Source organism: Ciconia boyciana, chromosome 13 (genome assembly GCF_034638445.1).
Source record: "Ciconia boyciana chromosome 13, ASM3463844v1, whole genome shotgun sequence".
Classification (NCBI taxonomy): domain Eukaryota; kingdom Metazoa; phylum Chordata; class Aves; order Ciconiiformes; family Ciconiidae; genus Ciconia; species Ciconia boyciana.
The window spans coordinates 6,024,578-6,051,840 of NC_132946.1; the positions used below are offsets into that span (position 1 = coordinate 6,024,578).

The window sequence follows — 27,263 nt, forward strand, 5'->3', positions numbered from 1 at the left end:
AGGGAAGAGCAAAATATGAAGAGTCTCAACAGCTCAGAACAGAAGGATGTTGGCATCTCATTCACTGGGATGTGGAACAAGGAACATTAATAGGCTGATAAACAGAAATGACTTTTTCTCTTTAAGGCTTAAAAGGTTTACTTTGAACTTGCAAAGATTTTTAAAAATGCCAGTTCTCCAAGCTCATGTTGAATGGAGAACTCTTTATTTCTTTAAAACTATTTTTTTTTTTTTTTAATGCTCATTCTGAGTGAGCAATTACTTGTGAAAAGCCGTGTGTGGAAGAAGAGTGCCCACATCTAACTTTAATGGTATTTGCTGCTGGGTACCTACTTTCAAATCCCATTTTGTGTCAATAAGGAATATAACTTTCTTTTTGGATTTTTTCTTATAGAGATGATTTATGTTGTGTTTGGTGCAGTTTCTGGAAGAATTATCAATCTGTCCTAAGAGAGGAAGAAACGATCTCAATAATTTGCTTTGGCATGGTGTGGAGAGTTGTAAGAAAGTTGAATTTCACACTTCTTATAGGAAGGAAACCTATGGTAACAGAGTCATTTCAGAGAGTTTAAGTATTGTCTCTGCTTTCATAGACACCTCTGGCATTTAAATTTTATCTATATTAACATCGCACTTGATCCGAGACTGAAATATAAGCAGATGATGGTGTTCTTTCCAAACGCCATGCAATGGCTGAGGAAATTGTCCATTTGTCTTCCTTGGCTTAATTTTTCTCATGTTTTAAAACACTAATTTTCCAACCTAGTTTAAGAGGTGTGTATGTGACAATGTCTGTGATCTCCATAAGATGTGAATCTCAAATATTTTTCATTATTTCAAGAAGGAAACCTAGCCCATATCTAATTTTTCTTTGTGAATGTCAGCTCAATCATAATCCATCAGTCCACTCAGCATTTATAGAAGTAAGTCACAATATTGAAAGATTAAGAAAAAAAGATTTCTCCATTGTCCTATCAAAATGTTTTGCAATAACCCAATGTGAGATTCTGGCTGTTTTGTAGTATTTAATCTCATGTTTGCATTTTTTTCTTCTGTTCTGACTCTAATCAGGACTAAGTTTCTTTGATAGAGCAAGTAATATTTGCAGTAAGGTTTCCATAGTGCGATTTAATTTGTTATAACACATCTCATAAGGGTTTTGTACTTATTATTTATTCTATGCATAAAAAAAGAATATCGTTGAACAAACTCTAATGAAACTTAGGTCAGTGGCTGAGGTTACCTGGTCTCATCCATCCATTCTGCCCTGTATTGAAGGCTGACCTGTTGCAAACCTGGTAGGCTGGCATGTATGCATGGGCGTAAAGTCTGTCTTAGCACAAGCTTAGCAGAGTCTGTCTTAGTACAAGCCCTAGGGAAGGGGGATAAGTGTTTTAAGTCTAGGATTTTGAGAGGCATGGTGTGATGAATCTTCTTGTAACATTTTAAGATGTTGCCCAAGTTGTGTCCATCTACTGGAAATTACTGTTGGCCTAAATGGCCCCTGAAGGTGTTTAAGGTGTAGGATGCTGTATTGTGAACTGAGCAGCTGAGGTGTGAGCACATGTTTGAGTTTGCTAGCTATACTGCAAAGTGGTAACCTCCAACAAAAGCATGGTCTGGAGAGCAGTGATGGGTAGTTTTATAATTTGGCAACTGTAACGTCTGAATGATGTGGTTTTTGTACACTGCAAGTAGTCACTTCTTGAGTGGTATATATGTGCTTGTGACATTTGATGTTTCGGTTATACCACTTAATTTTATCCCATATTTCATGGTATGCCAGGACTCAGCCTGCTATTTGTTGTCTTCGGATGTTGGCTTCTAGGAAATTTTTTAATATGGATTTATTTTGTAGAATCTGACAGGAGTTGATTCTCCACTTTATCCTGTGGAATTCTTGCATTGTTCAATAAGAAGGTGGCTAGTGTTTCTATTAAGTATCCACGAGACTGAATTTGAGATGTTTGCTGAGGTTGGGGTGGGGAAGGGAGCACACAGTGCAAGGCTGGCGCCGCTTCATGTTCCTTCACTATAGATACTGGTCTTGGGCACAGGTTCCCTTTTTAACTGATCAATTAAAACACAACCAAGGAAGTAGTGGTGCCCTGGTAATGAAATTATCCATTTTCAAATGCAGATTTGGAGCCCTCTTGATGAACTTTCCCACCTGAATACAACAATGAAAAGACTATTTCACAGTCCCTGATTATTAAATTGGTCTATGAATGGTTCCAAATTGAACTGGAGCTTTAAACAGGCTTCTGATTCATCCAGTGTTTTAAAATGCATATTTTTCTTCAGAAAGGAGGATTTTGAGGTAGGGAGACAGCTGCTTGGGGATTTTGGTGAATTCCTACATAAATTTCCCAAGAAGTACAATTTGGTGACCTGGCAGTGCAGGATGTACTTGATTTATGCTGAGTGTTTTTTAAGGCAGTGTTCCCTTTCAGATCTATCTAAACAGTACCTTAACAATAGTGCTATTATATTTAAAATAATTTTTATTTATTTTAATTATAATGATAAAGAGTACCCCTCTGAAGCACTCATAAATTTTCCAGTGTTGTTTTTAGCATCAGAGAAACAAAGATCTTCTGTTTCTGAGTAAGCTAGAGATGTTGGTTTTGATCTTTCTAGCTTGCTTGAGGGTTTTTGACTTGTGTACATTACTTTTTTTCATGTCCTGCTCACTCTTTAAGTATTTAAAGTTAGTGCAGTCTTGGATAAACTTGCCATACTTAAATTATGAACTGACTCCTAATAATCACAAGAATTATTTCACTCTTTATTTTGTTACCGATCAAGTACTTTGCCAGCATACTTGGATCCGTGATGAGCTGCTTGATGAGTGCATTGGAACAGCTGTCCATTGGTGTCCCAGCAGCAGACTGAGTGCCTGAAGGGCATGCATGAAGAACATCTCCAGGAATACATGGATAATTGTGCGTCACCATGTCATGCTGCACAGAGAGCTCAGAAGAAGAGGGACCAAGCTATTCTGGCTTAATTGAGAATCATGCCTGCATTGCAAAAGAAGTGCTGATCACCTGGCCTCAGACGACATTTCTCTTCCAATATAGATTGCTGGCAAGAATAATGTGCAGGTGGTGGCTATAATTACTTGCTGAGTATTATCTGTCTGTCAAAGCAGGTCATATTAAACCTCAGTTTTACTTCTACTTTGGTAGAAAAAGATTAAAAGATACAGTAGAACCCAAGATCATGCATCGTTTGTTGAAAACAAGGCATCTTCTCAAGGGCAAACTGGTTGATTTTGAAATAGATATGCAATTATTTAAATGCTTTTTATATGTGAGGTTCCAGTAATTGTCTTGTGCTGAACAAGAAGGCTGTCACTGGGATGGTTCGTCTCTTATATCTTTTTCTGAGAACAGCTGATAATGAGACTGCAGCAACTTGGTTTCCAGTAGTGCAGCTGTAAGATGAAATGGCACCAGCTCCAGTGTCCTGGTATCATGGTGATGCTTCTCCTCTCAGGTTTTTCTGATCTGACTAAGACACAGTGGTCAAGATTTCACAGGTCTGTATTATCTTTTCTAGTGCCCGAATACTGGAGAAGGCCCGGCAGCAGCTACAGGAAGAAATACTACGGATTCAGAGCCAGCTCTTGGATGAGAAGAAGAAACGTGAGCAGCATGAAGCACTGGTCAGACGGCTGCAGAAACGTGTACTGCTACTCACCAAGGTGAGTTTCTAGAAAATGTTTGGAAAAGCCCATGTCCTTATGTCTTTCCTCCAGGTGTAGTCCTTGCTATTTCTTCTTTGTTCACCTCTGTAACTGGTACTACAAAGTTGCTATGGGGTCTTTGCATAGCGGATGCTATAAGAGACATGAAACTTGTCTTTGGGGCTGCGTTAAAAGTACTAGTACATCCTAAGGCTTTGCTAGTGTTCCCCCCATGTGGGGTCATGCTGCGTTGGTGATACGTGACTTTGTCTCAGGCTTGGCATTTGTGCGAGGGCAGAGAATTGAATTGTGTTGTCGCTAGAGTGCTTTGAGCCACTGAAGGGAATTTATAATGGCTTTGGCTGCATCGCCTCCTTTCCTAAAGAGAACGAAACGATGGCACCTTGTCAACTGTTCCTGTGGAAAAACAATTTACAGAGAGTAAGAGATTCGCCTTCCTCTTATGCTGAAAGTCTGTTCAAATGTAATGGTAGGCACTAGACCAGTAAATTGAAAATACATTTTAAGATTCTGTCTATAGGATATATCAAAGAAGTCTGCATTATCCTATATCAGGTATGCTCTCGTGATGAAATTCTATACAATAATTTTGAAGTCTGTAGAGCATTGCAAACTTCATATTAAATTCTGAGAATGCTCTTTACCCAAAGGGAATAATAATTCTCTATAGTCAGAATGATAGGTACTTCACTTTCCAAGAATACTCACAAAACTTCACTCATCTGAGCAATCTCCCTGACGGTATAAAGCTGCTCACGTAAGTAAGCTTATGTGCATGTGTAAGGTCAGACTCGAGTGGTTAGAGTGAGTGAGAGGAAGCCAGGCACATCACTGTGTACGGGGAGGAAAGCTGCTGGTATGGGAGTGTCTGAGCAAGAGGGAAAGGAGCTGTTCTGCTGCTTGTGCTTTAGACTCTAATTTTCAGCATCAACTAAAGCATTTTGATGGGTTTTAATTGTGCTGCACCCAATTCTGTGTAATTCCATGTCATTGTTAAGCCAAAGAGTCCATGATGTATGGTGCAGTAAGCAGGGCTTCTTGAAGCATGAAGCAACTGCTTTACAAGAGGATATTCTATCAGATCTTCTGGCTGCAGAATTTGATGCCACAGAGAGTCACATAAGTGAGAAGAGAAAAATGACATCAGTTCTTTCTGCTTTACACTGAAGCAAGCCCTACAATCAAGGTGCATGGACCAAACTCTCTCCATGGAAACAGAAAAGGCATCTCTTCTCAGTTTTTCTAATACGCCCAGCTGCAGCCAGCCCTCCATACTGTTCCAGTTTTGGTACTGGCATGACTGGGTATGACACAGGTGGATACTGAACCCGATAAAAATCCTTCCTTTACAACCTTCTCAGCTGTCTAGCATTGTGCTGGCCTGCTCAGCCCTGAGGGAAGTTTCTCGGATGGTTTCTAAAATATTCCCTTTGTTAACTTATTTCCAGTCCTCAGCAGAAACATGTTTTGTCATAGAACACAAAATATCAATACTTTTCTTTAAGTACTGGACAAAAAGACAACAGTATTTTGTCATGTAATGGATTGTACCCTAATTTATATAGAAAGACAGAACCTTTGCTCATTTGCTATCCTCCCCTTGAAGAGGAGTAGAGCAAAAGTTGGAAATGTCCTTCATCAGACTATGGCAAATAAGCTTGTGTTTTGACAATGGAAGTTTCCAGTGTGCTCAATGATTCCTCAACTGACCTGTTTTAAGGGAATAAAGACTTCGCTGTTCTCTGAAAATTTATATTCCATCCAGAGAATGCTGGGGTCCTTTGTGAAGAAGTACATGCATTATGGTACTTGGGCAATCTATCCTTGGCACTATTTCTCCTACTGGTTGCTCTTCTCATGCAAAATCAGAAGGAATTTCATTTAATTAAAAAAGTATGATACTGTGATTTAAAATGAGATTGAGCAAATATATTGCCTGTTAAAAATAATTATTTTACATTGAAAGCATATCACCTAGAATGGTATTTAATCATCTAATTAGTGGCATCAGTAGTACAGTATGCTTCTATGTAATTTGAGAATGGAAAAGATGAGCTCTATTGAATCTTTGTCTTGTTAAATAGGACTGTGAAAATCTAATTTGGGGAAGACAATAATATATATGATTGAATTGCTATTGCTTTTGATAGTGTGATTTTTGCATTTGTGTATATTTGACCCTCTAGTAGGGCAGTGAATCTGTTCCTGAATGCTGAGCAAATAAGGATTGAAAGGCATCAGACATGTTTAACAGTGCAAATTTCATGCAGTAACAGCTATCCTTTCTTTGGGCTCTAATTGTAACCTGGAAGTCTCAGGCCTTGAATATGTTTTAAAAGATCAATAGAAAACGATAAGCTGTTCTTCATTTGATAACAGCAGTACCTAATACTTTAGTAGTAAACATAATCTCTTCAGGAGGTACTTGCTTTGCCAATCTGATTCTTTCTCAGCTTACTTTTATGGCTATTGAATATTTTTCCTCAAGCTTCAAATAATATTTTTTGGCTTTCATAGATTGCCTATCTCACTTGTTCATTTTCTACTTGCCACAGTCTCTGTCTTTCTTGGTTGCTCTCATATTTCCATTTCAGTGCATTTAACTTCTCCCCCCATTGCTTGCTTCCTCGCCTCATTTACTTCTTTTGGGCTTTCTTGACCTTACTTGGGCCTTTCCAGTTGGTTTACTGTTTGGAATTGGCACATTTGTCAGTCTAGGATAGTTCGGTGAGTCACTACAAATCTCTCTTCCCTGGCAAACCTGAAGAACAGTGTTCTCCGGTCTTTGCCATACTAGTGCAGTGGTCCAGCCCAATCGATTCCACCTCTGACAGCGGGCTGGCATAGGAGCTGCGTCCTGGTTATTCCTGTTGACAAACCGCTGTTTAGAACATGCTAGTTGATTACTTTCTCCCATATGCCCTTGTAAATCAGGGCAGGACTTAAGTTTTCTGATCTACATGTTTTCAGTGAAACATAAGACTAGATTTGGACACCCTAGAGGTTTTCAGACATTGATGGCTTGAAAGTATCTCCTGGAGTGTCACTCTGTTCACTTAAGGTGATGAAAAAGACATTGATGCTTGAAGGGATGTAATCACTCCCTCTTTTAGAAATCCCCTTGGCTGGGTTCACTGTCTGTTGTGCTGTCTTTTTGCTTTGGCTTTGCTCAGAGTTTTAGGGAAATCTTTAATCTTCGCTTTATTAACCCGAGGTAGTTCCAATACAGCAGCAGTGGGCGATACCTGAAGTGCTGGGGAAAGACCTCTGCCCTTTTTCCTGTTTGATTTACTGCTGTATTGGCTTTGACTGCCATGTTTACCTACACAGTTTTGTATTTGACTTTTGTGTTGTCCTTAAGCTTGTGAGTATTTCTCTTTTGCTGAGAGCTTTGCACACTACTCCTGGTCTTTGGTTATGAAGTAGGCTTATTAAAAACAGTCAATTCTGCTACTGAATGGCTAAAATTTTAATCTCTTAGGAAATTTTATATGACATGTAGGCGTCCCAAAATGAAAAACCTGTTCTGAAAATCCTTATCTGAGTGCAAGCAGCTGATTGACTCAATATTTCATGGAAACAAAGCTCTGGTCTATTTGTGTCAGGAGGGCAGCTTTCAGGAGGCACAAATGGACCCTGTGCAGCAGAAGTGAGGTTGGAGAAAAGCAGTAAAGGCACACTGAAAGGTTCCCAAAGCCTTCTGTTGTGGAGGGCCAAAAGTTGGCTTGCATGGATCTTTTTAGGGTTGTCACCTTCTCCTTTCCTCGTGTGATTTTACCTGGTCGCGATCAGCCCTTAGCTGTATTCCTTACTTAGCTCCTGGTAGGGTTCAGGCCTGCCAGCCTTTTCTCCTGCATGCGTGCTGTTCAGCGACTCCTTAAAACAGTTATTTCTTCTGTGCACAGAGCTGGTGGACATAACTGCACAGAGCTGCAGAGTGACTAGGCAGCCTATAACATGTGCAGCAGATTTGACCAGAGACAAAATGCCCTGCTTTTTTGCAGCCAGTGCATGATCCTTCGGGGGAAGCTCTTGCCTATTTGCATACATCGAAACTCAAAATGTGAAACCCAATTTCAGTTACTTGTTGTAACTTACTCCATATGAGTCCAATTTGCTTCTCAAATTGTAGACTTTTTGAATGTACACTGTCCTAATTGCATCCCTTGCTCTCATATATGGCATAACGCAGCAAATGAATTAATCTGATTGTACTGGATGTTGTTGTTTTGCTGTGTTTATTTCCCGTCTGTGCATTTGTCTGCCTTTGGGTACTCCGCTGCCTGGAGAAGAGGCTGAAAAATTCCATTTTGTGTTCTGAGTGCTCAACCAGATCATGTGATCTAATAGGAAATCTGTTTCTATTGAGACATAATTTAGGCCATCACCATAAAAGTTACAGATTAAAGAATTATTGATTAACCAACTCCAGCTGACTGTTCATACCACATGTTCCTGGAGATATCTTCGCAAGAGTCAGTGCAAAGTATGTAAGTGACTCCCAGAGCCGAGAATGGCAGAGATGCATCAGAAATGGGACTAGGTAATTAAACTGTTCATTAAGCATGGCAGATGCGGAGTTCATGACTTGATTTGCCATCTGCTTTGTTTTGTAATCAGTAAAGATTTAAAATAATGCTGACGGTTTCTCTGTCATATTGGGTCCTGCATTATGATTTTTTTTCTTAGGAGGTAGACGATTTTAAAGTACAAGGAAGGATCTTGAAGTTCTGGGGTTTCAGTGAAGGAGGTGAATTAACCCTTTTTCTGGGATACGTAAAAATTTAACTTTAAATATTGCACTCAATATTACACTCAGTAGCGATCAAAACAGCCAGTCTGGCAAACAGATGCCTTGCAACAGACCTTCTTTTGGGTATTATACCCAGGTAGCATGGACAGCTTTGGGGCAGAACTGAGCTGCTCCTCCGTGTTACGGGCAGTATCGAATGCTTTTCCCTGGCTGTTATGATAATGATGCTTCTTCCTTCCTTCGATCCACTTCATGACTCCATGTATATCATTTAAGCAGCGCCATTACTCATGCATCACCAGCTGTGCTGCCACTCTACAGGCAATTGTTATCTGCTGTCAGCCTGACCCTTGCCAATCCTTTCCCGCTGCTCCCCGTGTCTGCCCTTCGTAGATTTTTATAAACCCGTGGAAGTTATCTTCCTTTTTATGCCTGCAAATAAATACATTTTAAAGCGATTCCACTGCTCCCTCTTCTGTGATTCAGCAAGGCAAGTTTTGTCAGGTGAGGTGGTACTTACTAGATCATCCTGCATGCTTGAGAAGAGGGGAGACAAGGCACTTGGTGTTTGAAAGAGTCTCAACAACCTTTTAGATTGAGCACAGTTCCCTTTAATTTCAACTTGATTATATTAATCAGTTAAATAATTTCAGAGAAAAGGTGATTGGTAGTTATGGGTGGAGGGGGATGATAGCAAGGGAAGAGAGAAGATCATTAACTGCTGTAGGACAGAGAGAAAGAGGTACTTGCTGCCTGTGGAGTATGGGGGGTTTGAACAGGTCTCTACTGAATTGTAATTTTTAGTATCCAGTAACATCATGCATTTTAATTCCCAGACTGCCTTCTTTAAAGGATGAGGACTAACAGGCCAGAGATGAGGTAGTTGCTTTGATGAAAAATCACCCCTCTCCCCCCCGTTAGCTGGTGCTATATTGATCCCGAGTTCAGTCTGATGCAGGGTGGATGTTGAGCTTCGTGTTTGTGGTTTACACAGGAGTGTCTGGGTTACTGGATAAAGCATGCTACGTTTTGTGAGGAGAAAGTGGGATTTAGGAGTTTGACTGCTGCTGTAGACATTTTCTGTTGGGGTTGAGGAAATACCACATTTTGTGTTTACTTCTGTTGGTCTCTGACAGCCTTGTGTCTTGTGAAGTGGAGGTACTTCCGGGAAAGAGAGTTCTGGGAGGATTTCTTTTAACACTAGGGTTTTTTTTTCTCCCTGTATAACCCAAATTTGTTGTGATTTTTTTGAGTAACTTTTTCCAGTTATTTACTTTGTCATGTTTTAGTCCTGATTCACCTAACCACCTTCTGGAGCTCGGGCAGCTGCATCCCAGATGTAGCAGTATTGGAGGTAATTTGCTCTTTGCCTGCAATGGATGCTCCACAAAGAGATTCTGCAAGTATTTATTCTGACAACACTTTTCCTGTCTTGTGTGTTTTGGGTTTTTTTTGTTTGTTTGGTTTTTTTTAAATGTCTGTCACTGGTCGACTTCACCTTCCTTAATCATCTTGCTGTCTGCATTGTAAGGACCTTTAAACCATGCTCTCCCCTTCCATATGTAACAGCTCTCTAGATCTATTGACCTGATCTCAAATATCTCCAGACCTCAGAGTCTGAGAGTGATTTTCCTCCTTTGTCTGTACTCTGTAATTTGACTGCTTCTGGGTTTTATTTAGCTTGTAACGGAATGGTCTGACTCTAGTTTTCATGGAAGTTGCTACAGAAAATATAGAAGAACAAATATAAATTTTATCAGCCTCACCATAGTCTTGACTGCGTTACACAAGTCACTCAGCTCTGGAACTATAGAAACATGGCAGCGTTGGTGGCTTCACCCTGCCTTTCTCATGAGCCACTCATAACATTTAATGAAATGGTTTCATCTGCAGTGCCTGCGCTGCCCTTTCTTTAGCATGCTGATCAGAATACGACAATACTCTAACGGTAATTTTTGCAGAGATTTGTATAATGACAGACTAACTTTGTGCTGATTTATACTTGATGCTTTGTTATATTCATTACAGGATCTTATTTGCATGCTTGACATTTAAAAATATTGTGTTTGGAATGTGTTATTTATTTTGAGACCTTTATTAAGCAACCTCAGTCTAAGGGTTTAATTGTTACTGATAGCTAAGAGTATAATTACCTCAGTAAAATATCATGACTATATTAAGCAAATGGCAATTGTCTTCCAGAATAAAGCAAGCACAAGCCATTTTCCTTTGTAACAGGCTGTTCCGCAAGGCCTGCTAATATCATTTGCTAATACAATTGCAGAATCTCTCTAGAAAGAATAAGGAGAGCTGAAATCGATGTGTTTGGAGAAGGTACTGTCTGTAGTAGTTTCAAAGCAGTGCACAAGACTATTTGGAAGGAGGAAATATCTTTAAACTAAACCAGAAAATATTACTGTTTCTCAAGTGAGATTTGCAGATTTCTGAAAGACAGGAGAAATGTGTGTATTTTCTGGCATGGGCTCCTGGACAAGTGCATGCTTCTCCTTTGCTTGGTTTTCTTTGTTTGACACTAGCTTCCTTACTTTGCCTGATTTGGTCACAGGTTTACTACTCACTTTTTTTACTCAGTGAAGAAAGCAGCAGAGTTGTTGAGTTCTTACTTCCTTATCTGCTCCAAAATGACTTTTCAAAGCATAAGAGTTCCCTTAGTTTCTGACTTCTCAGTCTGCATCTGTGGAAGTGATCTCTGGATCTGAGATGACTGAGTTTGTTCACTGGCTGGGGGCACCGCCGATGTTTGGGAGCATGCTCTGCCCTTACCTTCTCGCTTTCCGTTGGATCCTCTCTAGTGAGATCTTTTGCTCTTGATCTGGTGTTGCCCTAATTCTTCATAGCTAGTGGATAAATTTGCCTTTTCACTGACTTTGGATATTCTACCTCTTTGTGTACCTGTATGGGTGCCTATAGGAATTTGTTCCACAGAGGCATGAAGGTGATAGGCTTTGTTAGAGTAGAGCTTAGTCACCTGAGGGCTTTTGACATGGAAATGGTGGATGTTAGCTTCAAATGACCAGCCTGGAGGCAAAAGATAAATTGACTCGTGGGCCTTGATTCCCTTTCCCTTTTAGGAGCATGAAAGAGCTCATAAACATTATCTTAGCAATTTCTTGGGAATCAGTTTTGTGTAATTCTTTCTCTTGCCTTTTTATGTATCTGGTAAACCTTGCAATGATAAAAATACAGTGTTCATTACTATCTTTATATCTGATGCTTTTGAGGTGGAGGCACAAGGACAGCCTCTGTATTCTTACTGATGTTATGTTTGACAATTTCTATTTAAGCAAGGTGTTTAGAGGTTGTTTTTAAAAATTTTATAACAATTCAGAATATGCAGCACAGTTAAAAGTTATGAGGTATTTTTGAAGGGCTACAGAAATGTGAACTTTTTTCCTAGAATACTGACTGGATTCTGCTTTGTCCTACCATCACTTGATATTAATGCTCAATGCTAAGGGGTTAGATTATGAAAATTAGAAATATACCCATAAAATAATTTATTTGACCTTCAGTTCTCATACTTCCCTGAGAGAAAGGGCTGTAGGACTTCTAAAGGTAAAATATTCAATAAAAAGAAATCAGGTTAATCCAATGTTATGGCTGAGAATTTAAACTCACCCAGGTCAGGTAATTCAAAGTTATAGTTCCCTTGATGCGTGTGCTGTAACATTTATTCCTTAGTTTCTCGGCCCTGAATTATGAAGGATGGTCGAGCAGATATGGCAGAGAAGCAAGCGGGAAGATGGATGGGTGGAACGAGGGAGTTATTGTTAAGGGAAGTTGGGCAGAACAAACCTCGCTTCTGCGCCTCGCAATCAAGGGAAGGGCAAACAGCAAGAGGTGGCCAAGTGAGGTAGCTACGCATGGGCTTGGGCAGCATCCAAGGACAGGGGAAGGGAATTAGGATTTCTGAACAACAGGCTTTAAAATACTAGCTAGGATAAGCTGCACAAACGGGGTTTTTTGCATTTCTTTGTTCCTCAAATACTTATGGTTTGAAGGCATTAATATCTGTGCCTCTTAGAGTGGTGGTATTGCCACAAGAACTGCAGCTTTGAATCTCTGACTTCTCTCTGTTTTAATTCTCAGCCATAAAACTGGATTAACTGGGTTTGCTTGAAGTTGAATCGCAGTGGATTTTTTTTAAAGGATAGGAGAGAGAGATAATTAAGTAATTGCACAGTAGCTTATTTCAACATGTGATGTGAGCCTCTGGTAAGAACAGCTGCACTACTCAGACACCAGTCACTCAGAGCATCCTTTCAAATGAAGACCCAAAATCTTTATAAAACTGAAGGACTTGTCTGGAGAATTAAGGAGTTTTGGATTGCTCCTGGCACAGTATCATGCAGTACTAACTATTTTGTTCAATGCATGTTCACAACATGTCAGGTCAAGCATTGCTGAAATTGATGAATATATTAGAACTCAAACGAGTTTTTCAAAGCATTGTGGAAATGGTCTTTGACCCGTGATTTGTTGCATTGAGGAGAAATGAACTGTTCCCTATTTTATAAGCACATTTGCTTAGGTAGTATTTCAGAGACAACAACATTATTTAATACAAACTATAGCGAATTTGAAGAATTGGTCTAGTTTCAGTTAATGAATTCTGATTGATGTAATGAGATTATTATATTACAAGTTTCTCAATATACTGGACATCTGCTGGGGTTTTTTTTAGTGTTGTGTGGGACATCTAGACCAGGAGCTGTGAAGAACCATTAACCATAAATTTTCCTGTTCAGGTAGAAGCAATTTGGGACAGTGGGGAAACTGAGGCTTAATTTTCTCTCTGTATGAATCCAGAGCCTCAGGATTTCCCCAGAAATATCACTACCTTTTTTGAAGTCAGGAATTTGGAAGGGGATTAATAGGTAAACAAAGCGTGAGCATGAGACAGGAAAAGAAGATAAGCTTTTTACATCAAGATAATGTTTAACTTTCTTCCTGTCAGGAGGAGGAGGAGGAGGAGAACTATTTTTATGAGAGTCTTATGATTTGTAGAGGTTGTGTGTAGGAAGATCCTACAACCCTATAGGGCGTCCAAGCTGCTTTTTAAGCATAGGGAAGCAGAGCCAGAGCAATGTTTAAATGTGTCTGTCTGTAGTTGTGTCTACATGTCTGTACTTTCCTTGGGTAGTGAAGAAAAAGAATTGTCAAAGGATTCCAGCAAATGTGTCCCTTTGCTTGCTACCATCTTGAGTCTGTAGGAAGTGAAATGTGCTTACTCCAGTGCCATACCATCCCAGGTACTTGCTCCCATATGCAACACCGAGGGAAGCGGAGCCTACACCCTACTTGGTCTTCTAAGTCAGTGTTATTTTGGGTCCCACAAGACTGTGTGTAAGGAATTGAGACAAAGTGGTTGAAGTGAAAGTAACTGAAGGACGGAGTGTTTTTAAACTGACCACTTTTCTGCAAGTGTTTGAGAAGGTTTGCACTGAGCCTGTGCCTAGGAGCTGCAAACACCTGGAGGGCTGGGTTTGACATAGATGGAAAGTATTTTTCACCGGAGAATTTCCTTTCTACTCATTTGCTGTGATGGCCCATGCTGTAACTGCAAGATCTGGGGTTTTTTGCTGCAGCTGAACACTCTTCCCCCCTGCCCCTTTGCTCCAGCCAAGATGTGAGAGCAGCTTCCTACATTCAGTTTTCTCCACCCTGCTGATGGCACACTGAAGCTCACATTCGCTTGTCCTGAGTGCCTGTAAGGAGCTGTAAAAACTAAATATAGAAAGAATTGGATGACAGGACTCAGGGCTCTCTGTTGTTGTGTGCATTTGAAGGAGAGATTCAGACTAAAACAAGCAGCAGGTCCTAGGTAGAGCTTTGACCTACCTGACTGTAGCACATAGGTTTGGATTGAGGTAGATGGGGTGTGCCTGAAGCCCCATGGGCTCAACCTCCATGGGATAATGCCTCCATGTCCCTCTGTGGGACAGTGCCAAGAACTCATTCCCCTTTCAGGGAGAGGAGATCCTCTGATTCCCTTTCTTCCTCTGAGCAGCAGGGTCTTCCTTCCACTGGGAGAAGCAGTTGGAAGAGTCACTGCTCCCACACCCTTTCTTCTCTGCCTCACATGGGAGACAAATAGGTTACAGGTAGGTCCAGGACCAGCAGCTGGTTGTTATCGCTTATGTGGATGGGAGAGCAGCTGGGAAGAATTCTGTGCATTAAACACGTGATTAAATTAAAGATAAGGATGGATGTGAAGTAACATTTCTTTCGGTATGTGCACACAACGTAGAGCCGTGTGCTTCTGCAGGGCACGTGCAAAATGAATTTGCAAAATGAATGTGCAGTTCTCAAAATGATCTAATGTCTGAATTAGCAATTTAAGCAACTTAACTCTTCTTCTCCCCAGTTGCTGATTTTTCAGACATGTACATAAGCTGCAGAAATTTTATGTTTTGTGCTTATAACAGTAGTTCTACTATGTAAATAGTATTTTCAGTTTTACGGATGAGGAAACACTTTCTGGCTTTAAAATATTAATTTTCTGTTGATAACATACTACCTTTGGAGACCAACTTTCCAGGTTGACGTTTCTATTATATTAATTACAAAAGAAGAAAAGCTGTGTTTGTTTTGTCATTGGGAAATGCCATTTGCAAAGTTATTGGAAAGCTGACCTTGTCAGAAGTGTTATTGCATTATATCTCTGTGAGGGCCACCACAACTGAATGGCAAGAAAAAAAAGTAGAAAGAAAAAAGCAATTTCAGGAAATATAATGAAATCAAAACAAAATGCCTTTTATCCCTCTCCAATGTGAAGATGTTTATTAAGATAGCATATATAGGAGTTTGGTGCTGGGGGAAAAAATGCTTGTGAACCAGTCTAGGTTGTTTTTTAAAAGTAAAAACCACTGCATGAGAGAATTTTTGACCTTTTGCATGAAGTGAACATGAACAAGTGGCAATACTTACTCCAGTGACATCTCTCCCACTCCCTGTTTTAACCCGCTGTAACCCTGACCATCATCCTTCTCCCCTCTTACCCATTCTACACACGAGGCTGCGGGGGCTCAGCCTGCACGGACCAAAGCCCCCGTGCAAGGGCTGGGGTAGGGGTAACCCCTGCCACCGCAGCACTTGGAGGGTCTCTCGGGAAGCAGTTTCTTTCCTACCTCCAGTTCACTCTGCCAGTACTTTAAGTAAATCTCAGCTCCTCTGTTTGCTTCTAGCAAAATATCAAGCAACTCATCTGTTTGTTTTTCCTCTTTCCCTCCCAATTTAAAGCCACAAAGCTATGAATTTTCTGGGAGCTATTACTTGTCCTCCCTATACACCAGGGAACACCAGCAGCTGCACATTCCTCCTGCTCTGCCTCAGTGTCCCATCCAGGCACAGCTTTGCTGAACAGCCCTGGTGATTGCCTTCTGCAAGAGAGCTGCCTGCTTTCATATGCCTCTAAATAATCTTCTCGGCTCCTGAGCAGAAAAGTACCGCTTAGGTTAGTGGCCGTTTCTTCTTTGAACGTGTGAGCTGCAACAAGAGATGTTGAGTGGCTGATTCTGCTTGTCCCTGCTTTTTCCCTATGGTGTAACTGTCACAGAGGTACAGTTCACAGGTAGCCGAGTTGTTTGTAATGGAGCGTGTTCGTCACACTTTAAAGGCTTTGAATTAAATCTTTTCTACCAAAGAAATGATTAAAAAACCCAAGAAAGCTATTTAACCTGCCCCCTCCTGTTATGCTAGCCAGCATGTTTCTTATGTAATATCTATGCACATGAATTTGTCATGTGTGGTGTTAACCCCAGGCTATGTTTGTAGCCCTTGCATTCCCATATTGGCTTTTTACTTGCATGAAAGAGAAGAAAAAAGAAAACTGCTGAATCCCTTGAAAACATCCTAAATAGGATGCTGAAGAGCTGTAAATAATAGCCAGGTTTATAGTTTAACTCTCTAGAGGCATATGCAAGCTGAAGGATGTGAAACATACGTTCTAAATCTGATGTTTCCCTTCAGATAACACAAGTAATCCAGAAATACAGATAGAAGTAATTAAATGTGCTTACCTTCCCTGCCTCACTTTCCTCCCTGCCTGGACATGGATTAGTGAGTTCTGAGGTTCTGAAGGTCCTTCTGCTGCAGCTGTTGGCGCATCCTCTGCGTCCTGAGTCGCGATCTCTGGAGTTCGCTCCCTAACGCTAGGAACTTATTTGATCCCTCAAAGGGACCAGCTAAAGTTGACTCATCTGAATCTATCTCCTACCAAAAATACCCTGACTTTCTGAGGAGGTCTTTTTACATTTCACCTAGCTAGGGTGAGTTTGGGTTTTTCTTTGTCAGTGTTTATATACTCACTACTTCTCCCTCTGCAGAGGTAGTTTTCGTCTGATTAGTTTTCCTTCAAGGAGAGAGAGCAGGGATGTGGAATTGTGGCCCCTCATCAGCCAGCAGTTACAGAGGCTTAGTTTTAATGTCAAACTGCTCCACTGAAGGAACTGGATCTCTTAACTGCAGCCAAAACATCAAAGTACACATTTCCAGTTGAATTAGCAAGAACAGTGGATAAAGGACTTATTGCTGACCCTGGCCTGGTAGGCATTCATTTGCTTTATGGAGAATTGGCTGTATTTTGGATGCTCTTCAGCTGACAGAACCTGCAAGCTGTTCCTCCTCCGCTGTGGTTCTGCGCACAGATCATGGTAATGCCTCCATGCGAATGAATGGATGTCCAACAATCTGCAGCAAAAGTTTTGATTTGTAATTAACTTTTAATATGCTAAAAGGAAGGCTAATAAAATTAAATGTAAATTAGAGAGTTCACATTCTTCATATAAATACAACTTAAGAGTAGTGGTATCTTCTCATTTTGCTGCATTGTTAAGATGTAACAAGCCAGATTGCTGCTCTCCCTAGGGAGAGCTTCGGGACTTAAGAAAGTTTATTCATCCAGACCAATGAATTCTTTTTCCTTGCAAATTTTTCCCCCAAGAAGTAGTGATAAGAGACTCTGGGGGGAGGAATCTTCTTGTTACATTGGCTGTCGTTTCTCTTTTTTGTCTTGGGACTTGGTCTGGAGTTAAATGTGTTATAAATATCTGAATATCAATGCTTGGTACACTTAGGAGAGCTGTTAACAACTAATGAAGGTTAAATACTGTCTATTTTGGGAACCTGAATGACACTGTCACTCATATTGTAGCAGTACTTGATGTTTAGAGTTGCATTTTTCCTTCTGTCATTCCTGTGAGATAGAGAAGCACTGTTACCTCAGTTATAAAAGAGGATGGAGAGCCGAGACGCTCGCATGAAACGGCTGAAGACCTGAGCCCAAGTCAAATAGGAGTTCTGTGGAAGAGCTGTTAAATCTTTATTGCATCTCTTACTGAGAATGGGACTCCATAAAAAACACAATGCAGACTGCAGTTTTCTGTGCCTTACCTGTGTGACAATGACCTTCCTTCAGATAGCGAGTCCTTTGCTGTAGCATGTGTGTATGTATTCCCTGACACTGCCTGCTCCACTGTGTTAGCATCAGCATTTCACTGATTTTCTACATCTGCTGACTCTTGTCATATCCTGGAAGCATCTAGTATCATTTTGGTGAACCTGTATTAGTACAAGGATCTGATTTTTCTCCTGGAGCCATGTTGCTGAAGTGGTTTTGTTTGTGGAAGTTGTGGCCTGGTTTATAGGCACAGGCTGGAGTCCCTTCCCTCTTCTCTGCAGGCCACGTCTGGCTGGCACGTCCGTAGGGATGTCATAGCTCCAAAGGGTGTCCAGATCAAATACCTAGGAGATTGTGGTTTAAAAGCTGCTTGCATGCACGCTGTGTGAAATCTAATATTTTTTTCCTTCCACTTTACATTAACTTGCATTTGTGTGTGCTCAGTCTGCTTATCAGCCTTTGCTCTTCCCTCATCATTAATTTTTTTAGGTGCTCCAGAATGCCTCACCCTTGTCTCTAGGCTCTGCTAACATTAATATTTTATGTTGTCAGCACACATCTTGCTATTTGCCCCTGTTTCTCTACACTAATAAGTATACTGAATGAAACTTCTGGCTCTAATCCCTAGCGCAGCTTGCCGCTAATTGCTTTCCATGGCAAGGAAGAATAGCGTGCTCCTCCATTAGCCAGCTTTTACCAACAGGTATTTGACTCTCACATAATGATTAAAACTGAGGGATGCTTGGTCATTTATATAGACTTCCAAAACCCTGCATTCGCTAGTTTGCTCTCCTGTGAGTTCTCTCAGAGAATTGTTAACTAGTTCAGTTTAAATTACTTTAACAAAAGCTTATGCTTATCTATCTCTATTTTATCTTGTTAGACTCAACTAAAAAAGATGCTTTGTAATTCTGAACCTTCTCAACTAATTTTCTTAATGTTCAGGTGAAACTTCCTTGCCAATGACTCTAATTTCTCAGAACAACCTTATCTCCTCTTTCAAAACAGATAGGAGGATGTCTGCTGTCTCCTATCTCCAATACAATAGCCATTTTTAATGATAAATCTTTGTATTCATTTTGTCTGTTAACAGCTTTGTTATTTTGGTCTTGGGTGAATATCTAACTTTGAGATTATTATTATAATATCTTTTCCTTAGTGCAGTTGAAGCGTTTAGTTACCTCTGTCACAGTTCTTTGGTTAAAATGTCACAGTCCTCTGGTTAAAATACAGCAGAGGAGCTGTGCTAATTCTTTTCAGAGCCTGTATCTTTGCTGGGTCAGAGTGCAGCTACAGTCACTCGTGCTTCTGACTGCTGACAGGCTCGAAGAATTGCCCAGCTGTCCATCTCAGTTTGTTTTGGGGTTTTAAGTTTTCATTGTGTTGAAATTTGTCTACCTTTAAAATATAAATGATTTTTATTGCTGTGGCTTTTACTTACTTGAAATTCTCCATTATGTTTTACATTTACATGACCTTTCCTCACTTTATGCAAGCACGTCGCGGTTTAACCCCAGCTGGTGACTGAGCCCCACACAAACGCTCGCTCACTCCCCCCGGTGGGATGGGGGAGAGAATTGGAAGAGTAAAAGTGAGAAAACTCGTGGGTTGAGATAAGAACAGTTTAATCATTGAAATAAAATAATAATAATAATGATAATATTAATAGAATATACAAATCAAGTGATGCACAATGCAGTTGCTCACCACCTGCTGACTGATGCCCAGCCTGTCGTGGAGCAGTGGCCCCCCCGGCCAGGTTTCCCCTAGTGTATATACGGAACATGACGCCATATGGGCTGGAATAGCCCTTTGGCCAGTTGCGGTCAGCTGTCCCGGCTGTGCCCCCTCCCAGCTCCTTGTGCGCCCGGCAGAGCATGGGAAGCTGAAAAGTCCTTGACCAGTGTAAGCACTGCTCAGCAACAACTCAAACATCAGTGTGATATCAACGTTACTCTCATCCTAAACCCAAAGCACAGCCCCATACCAGCTACTAGGAAGAAAATTAACTCTCTCCCAGCTGAAACCAGGACAAAGCATCACGACTTCCTATGTTTTGATGTTTGTCTTTATTTTCATCTTTATGAAACTAGTAATGTAAAAAAAAAAAAAATCTATGGAGATCGGTAGGTTTATTTTCTTTCAAATTTTGATAAAAATTTGAGATACTCTTGCAAGTTCATGTATTGCAACTAGCAATTTTTGAAATGTTCACTGTCTACTCCCTGTATGAGTGTCTGAATATCCTATGAGAGTTAACACTGTTGCAATGAGTAAACAAATCACTGTATTCCCAGGCAAAGAAAAGTATAACTGGATCACAGTTGCTGTCGCTCCTGTCTTGAATATGAATCAGACTGCTGAAATGTGCACCCGTGGGCAGTATATAAAGCTAGGTAGTCTTGTTCTCTGTGATGAGATTGAGATTTCAAATCTATTACACTTTATCTGGGGTATTACTTTGTGGATTTTTTTCCCTTTCTTACCCTTGTTTAAACTTTATTTTGTTTTATTTTAAAGAAACTGTCTGGTTGGTGGTTGCATACTTATTTAAAATGAAGCAGTCAAATGGTAGATAAGCTGAGAGGCCATAGTTCAGATATAATCGGTGCCGGGTATTTTTACCAGATGGCCAAAGTGCAATCTTTTAACTAATCATAGATGTGATTATAATGTTTTTATGAACTTATTCCTTCATCTTTTATTTGTCTTCATAGCTGTTAAGTGCACTTTTTATGGTGTTTCTCTCCACTGGAAAAGTTAGATCAGATTAGAACATGACTGCTCAAAGCTGTGGGAACTAGTGCATAGTTTAAAGAGGATTAGTGATCAGTATGTATAAGGACTATTCTATGTAAGGTAAATCTTAGAAGGAACACGTTCATCTGTAGTAATTTATGTGTCAGTAGAGATTTCCTTCTTATTTCAGCTGGAATCTGTTGTGTTAAAGGTCATTTTATTGAAACTCATGCTTACATATTCATAAAAGCGTGCATTCTTCTGAGCATTATCAGTCACCAAGTTTTTGAAGTTGCATGCTGAGTATTTTTTGTATCTTCTATCACTGGAATCTGGTATGATGAATAAAGTGAAATGTCTGCTCTTGATATTACAGCATTAAAAATATTAGGAGGGGGGATTGTGATGACATACGGTCTTTATAGCTAGTGTGGTTCAACTGGCAGGAAAATATGGAATTATAGGAATGGGAGAACTAGTTGATGGTCTCGGAGAAGCAAGTCTGTAAATAGTTACAGGCTGATGCTGTATAACAAATTTTTTTTGTGTAATGGAATGTCTGTGATCTAGGTACCTTTTGCTTATTCCTATGTCTTTATTCTTTGAATCCTCTGGGAATAGCAGACTGGCAAGATATGGTTTTTTATTTACCTTTTGCATTATTTTAATTTATGTTTGTTAAAACAGCTCTGTAAATATTGTGGAAATCTAGGCTGAAAAGGATGGGGGGGAGCAGGAGTGTGGCAGGTAGAAATTTATACCTTTGATTCTCTTGATAGATCTTTGGTCTCTGACCTGGACTTAGCAGTCCTATTCCTGTATTGTAAAAGCTGGAGATTTGCCTTAAAGAAGCATCCCTTCTACTTTGTCCTCTTTTTTCTTCAGCCTTACTTGCCTTTTATATCGCCTTATCAGGTAGATTTTCAGGGTTCTTATCTTTGCATCACTGCCTGTTTATCCTGCATGGGTTTTGAAGTCTTAGCAAGGGAGCAGGCTGCTAATGTCACTCCCTCCCACATCCCCCATGCTCTCCATGCTCTTCACACAGGTGGCTTTGTGCTATAGCCAGGGCTTCCCCGATTTACCCGTTGGACTTCAGCACTCGGAGTTCTGCTCTTCCCTCCTTCAGCGCCAAAGAAACCCAAGGGACTGAGAGCTGACTCCTTGCATTTCTGGCTGGTGCCTCCTCTTAAGCTGCTCCCAGTCACCCTGCGGGGAACTCAGTTTTGTTCAGCTCTTTGGGGAATTTTACAGGTCAGCTCTCTGAGCTGTAAGTGGCCTCAAAGTGGTCACTCCAAGGCACGGCTGGAACCAGTGACCTTTCTGCGAGATTTGTACCGGCTCCCATCAACCAGCAGGATACCGCTTCCAGAGCTACATCTAACCTGCTAGGAAAGTGTTATTTGACAGTCTTGCGTTGCCAAAGACTGTGGCACTGCATCTCCTTCCATTTATCCTTAGATTTTTTTTCTCCCACCAAAATTTGATTGAGATTTCCTGTAATAGAGGGTTGTGAATAACACTTGTCACATTTGGAAAATGTAAGTCATTGAGGAATGATTTCAGCTTACTCCTTTATAGTCTGCCAGCCTTTTTGCTGTTCAAGATTTGAAGGACTGTGTACTACTATAGAGCTGTTTCATCAAGTTTTCTAACAACGAAATTGCTTTGCTCTTCAACCTTGAGGATTTTGTCTTTACTACAGGCTGAGGAAATGTGGGCCAGAGGGCGTAGACGTATAGCATGTATAGTATTGGAAACTAGAGGAGGCTGCTCGATGTGTATACGTGTATCTGAGCGTGTGTGGTGAGCGCTGGCACGCTTACCCCAGGTGCGGGGGACTGGCTGTCAGACGGGCATGAAGTGCGCTGTCGTCTTGCTTATGGCATCTCTTTGTTTCCCATCCAGAGTCGGACTAATGACAGCTCTGGTAATGCCAGATGGCAGTCACCAGTCATCATTTAATAGCAGAAAAATGTCTAAATATTGTCTCCAAAATTGGTTTGTTCATTCTTTCTCTTCATTCCAGCCTGGCAGTGATCCGCAGGCAGCACTTAGGGACCTCCTAAGAAGATCCCGTGTAGAAAACTGTCAGAACAGATTGCTGTATGGATTTTCAGAGGATTAAAGTTAATTAAAGAGCTCTTCCTTGCTTTCATTTCCTCCTATCTGCCAGCTATTTACATGCTAATGTAGGGTCTGCCAGGGAGAATGGGAGAAGTGTCAGCACTGGGCATGTTATCACACATGGAAACAGTAGAAAATAATGAGATGAGCAATATATACATGTGTGTGTGTAGCTTGACAACTGAAAGGCAGCAGCACTGCTTTTTGCATATTTTCAGTAGTGTGTGATCTTACTGAATATAATTCACTCTATTACATCTTGCACTGCATAATTTAATACTTCATTCACTATAGTATCTTTACATAAGCAGTTTTATAAATAGACAGATTTAAGTATTTTTTTTGTCTGCCTTGTTCTAAAGAGGAAACTTCTTTTCTGCAGAAGTAATGAGTAGTTTTACTAGCAGTACAAACCTGGGAGCAGAGATTGTGGTGGGGACTGGCGTCTACTGTTGCCTTCTCTTGGAAAGATTAAGCAGAGTAGGTGCTCAGCATGTAAGCAAACCGAGAGTGGATGTAATAGTTTTCTGCTCCAGTTGCATTATTATTCGTCCATTCCATTTTCACATTATTTCAGAGGATTATTTTCTCATGTAGTTTTTCAATATCTTCCATTTTAACACTTTATTAAAACTACTACATAACAGATGAAATAAAATTGATCCCAGGTTCCATTTCAAGAGGGAGTTTAATGCTTTAGGAAAATGAGAAGCCTTGCTGTCTGCGTTTTTAAACAAAACTATCGAAAACTTCTGTATCATTGAGCATAGGTAAAGAGGTCTTTTAGCTGCTGAAGGCAGTCTAGATAGTTTGAGGGTAATGAAGGTAATTAAGCTTCTAAGGACCAAGGGCAGTCAAAGACAGCTTTGTTTCCTGCAACTTTTTGTTTCCCAATGTGCAAGCGAAGTAAGAAGTGACTCGCTTAGCAAAACAAGACATGCTTTTAGCATGGGCTGCCATCGAGGCCAGAGTCCCTGTGTTTCATGTGACCTTTGTGAAACATCTATTTGGCGTTAGTCTTTTTGTTCACTTCAGTCTTTTGTGGTTTTCCTAGTGGAAAACATGATGGTCTTACTCTAAGATGTCAGATGGCTGTTCTTTGGCCTTGAAAATCAATGTGACATTTTGTGAAAGAGTTCAAGATGAGGGAGAGGGAAATACCTTTAGGAGACTTAGTTAGGGGCATGCAGGGGGAGAAGGTCATCCCCGCTGAAAAGTCACAAGTGATCCCCTGCATGCTTACGACTTCGTAGCACAGCTTTCTAAACTGATGCTGTGAAAAGGATGTCAGGCGAGAGATGCCCTGGGATTTTGGTGTTTGAGGTTTTTTCTTGTACTTGATGTTCCAAATCCTCTCCTTAGCAAGCCTGGTGGGGCTGACCAAGATGAAATGCTGACGTGCAATAAGCCTAAGGCTGAATTTCTCCCTGTTGTGGTTCTGCTAACGTCATCTGAGCTACACCAGGGAAAATGTTGTCCCTGGTGTCTAGATGTTGCTAAAGGCTTGTTACCTAGGCCTGTGGAGGTCTGAATAATTCAGAGAGCAACATGTTGTACTTGGTTCCTCACAGCAGAGGAAACCAATATTGTTTCAGTATCTCTGCTGACTAAATCCTATTGCTAAGTGTGGTTTGGGGAATGTGGTATGGTTGCCAGTAGAAAAGACACTGAGCACTCAGAATTGGGATGGGAGACGTATGTGTGGTAGTCAAAAGAAAAGGAGCCACACATGGAGCAGATAACTTGTATGGTCCCTGCCTGGGCTGCCTGTCCCTTCCAGGGCCAACACAATGCTGCTTTCAGGAGCTCTGACAAATGGAAATGAGAACCAATGCTTTAAAAAAAAAAAATAGTATTTTAATTTGTAAAGCCCATCTCTCTTGCACAAGTGGTAAGACTCCTGATTTTTCTGTGTGCAATATTGGGTTTGGGCAAATACGAAAACAAAAGCAGAGAACTACTCTCAAGCTTTTCCTAACAGTGATATAAGCGTGCGTGTCTATAGATAACATACGCACATTTTTCCTCTTTCATCTATGTTGTATTTCGTATGAGGGAAGGTTTTTATTTTGTATATCACGTGGAATTCTTCAATTGTATCTTGCCACATGCTCAAAAGAAAATTTTTTTCTGTGTTATATTGTTGTAGAAAGAGATCCAGACCTTTTATGCTGTCTAACAAATGGCCTCTTCATTCAGTCAAAACAGTTGGTCTATTTTGAGACTGTATTGGAGCCGCATCATGTGGTACGCTCTGCCTTACTAAATAATTCAGTTTGGAGCTACTGCTAGGAAGGGAGCAATGGTAGCCCCTTGGGGGTAGGTCTAGTCACCAGGACTAGAGCTGAGTCTAGTCACACCCAAATTTGTAAGGTCACACAGGGCAGAAGTGCTCTCCAAGCAGGGATTAGGACATCAGCTCTGCTGTAGTTGATTGGGATGGATGATGCTTGAAAAAAATCAAAGTAATTTTCTGGGTGGCTGCGAAGAGGAGAGAGTAGGCGGAAAACATTGGCCTTTGGCCAAGACTTTCAAAATACTTGCAGTAACCATTCTTAGAAATCTTAAAAGAAGCTGTTTTTCAAAAAGGAGTGAACTGTCAGCCTTTAGACACACATCCCTTATAGGTATCTTCTGTTAAATACCTATGGTTTTCCTTCCTGTCTTTCACGTTCTCCACCCGCTGCAGCCTGTAGCCTGCCAGAGCGGATGGGTACTGGAGGACGGTCAAAAGGATGTGCAGCTGCACTGTGGTCTGCTGCAGATGTGAGAAGATGGGGAAACTTTCAAACCTGACAATGTAACACAAACAGCAAACTTTTTTTTTTTTGGTGCTTATAAGCATTCATTCTTATCACCTTCCTGAGGTCTAAGCTCATACAAAGGCTCAGACTTCAGTCATGTCTAGTGGAGCTTTAATATTTTTTAAAGTGAAATTTAATTTTTCATCAGTCTATTGACATTTTTCTGTAACACATCTGAGAGATTTTACTGGAATTAAAAAACAAAAATGTGGAAAAAGTGAGTGAGAAAAATTAGGAACCCAGTCGAGACCACTTCAGCCAAAAAGGGGCAATTGTTTAATAGGTTACATGTGCTTGAGAATACATGTATTTTTAGTGGTGATGAATAGTTAAGGTTGAACATTTTTCCATAGACAATGCAATTGGGGGGGGGGGGAGAGAGAAGAAAAATTGTTTTTCAGGTATTACATGCATATTTTGCTACTTTTCTGCAATAGCCCTTTTCTGGGACCTGTATGTGGATCTCCATGAGATATTTAGTTGCAATGCAACAGTTGCTTTGCCACTGTGGGGAGAACATAAATCTTTTTTGAGAACTAAAATTCTCCAGTGCTGGTATATGTCTGATTTGTGGGTCACAGGCCCTTCATTCTGCATCCTTTCCTTCAGACTCTCTGATTCTTGGTGATATATGTGGTTATTGGGAGAAGAAGGTGATTTTACAGATACAGATGAAAAGAAGTTTCAGATAATGAGGAAAAAATTTTCTGTCAGTACATTGGCTTTTTTTTAATTAAAATTTTATGTTAGTTTGATTTCTGGAACTTAAGCAGAGCAAACCAGGCATCCCAGCAAGACTCCTAATACCAACATTAGATTTTTTGTTTTTAATTTTTGGGTGTCCCTCAAGATAGGAAGCAAAGGAGCAACCTAGAGCAGTAACCAACATGAGTATTTCAGAAGCAGTATTTCAAATTTTTTTCTATATGCTACCGTCTGTTGATGACCTATACACAGGAAAGGATGATTTTCTGAAGTCAAAGGATTAATTTCCCGATGAGATGTGCTAAGCAAGCTGTGAAATACAAGGTAAATCCTGATGCTTGAGAGATCTCTCCGGCCTTTTTTTCTTCCCTCATGGAAACTTCTAGGTACTGGTTGAATGCAATTGCTGACAGTAGTAGTATTGTGGGGGAGGAAGTGATGCACAGCACTTACAGTCTTATATACGTATATATAAATATATATATAAAAATATACAACATTAGCAAATGAAAGCACTAAAGAGGTCTGGTTCCATAAGACGGTGTTTTCTGTGCGTTAGCTTTCTGAATGGCTCTGATGATAGAAAAGAGAGGTCATAAGTTCTGTCCTTGCATCCGTGAACCTTGCAAAGAAAGCTCAGATGCTCACAGCACCTTTCCCATTAATGTGTTTTCCTGTCTTCAGCACAGATGACCCCTAGATATGTGATAGCTCTTAATACATTTTAAAACTCTCTCTCCCATAATTAACTTCTGATGGAATAAAACACAAGGCTGCAGGGGTTATAGATTTGAAGAGACTGTTCAACAGGTTCTGAAAACAATACATAGAAGTCTTTCTGCCATTTGTGTAATTAAGCTTAATTATTTTGAATTCATTACAAGGTCTTGAGCACAGGTATGTAACAAGCCCTGTGTTGTCCCTCAGCAACAGCAACTTTTCAAAGCCCTCTTCAGTCGGATCCTAGCCAAGCACAGCGTTCCTCTTTCCTGCTTATTTGGC

At 40.5% G+C, this 27,263-nt stretch overlaps 1 protein-coding gene across 5 annotated transcripts in view; it reads left to right on the forward strand.

Annotated features, from left to right (window-relative positions):
• MAD1L1 (mitotic arrest deficient 1 like 1) overlaps positions 1 to 27,263 on the forward strand; it is a 378,641-nt gene that overhangs the window by 112,592 nt on the left and 238,786 nt on the right. For 4 of the 5 annotated variants that reach the window (XM_072878170.1, XM_072878171.1, XM_072878172.1 and 1 more), the window contains one exon: positions 3,565 to 3,709. In XM_072878170.1, coding sequence (XP_072734271.1) covers positions 3,565 to 3,709 — 145 coding nt within the window. Of the gene's footprint in view, positions 1 to 2,940; positions 3,108 to 3,564; positions 3,710 to 27,263 lie in introns of those variants that run through there. The other variant, XM_072878173.1, reaches the window with a different exon arrangement.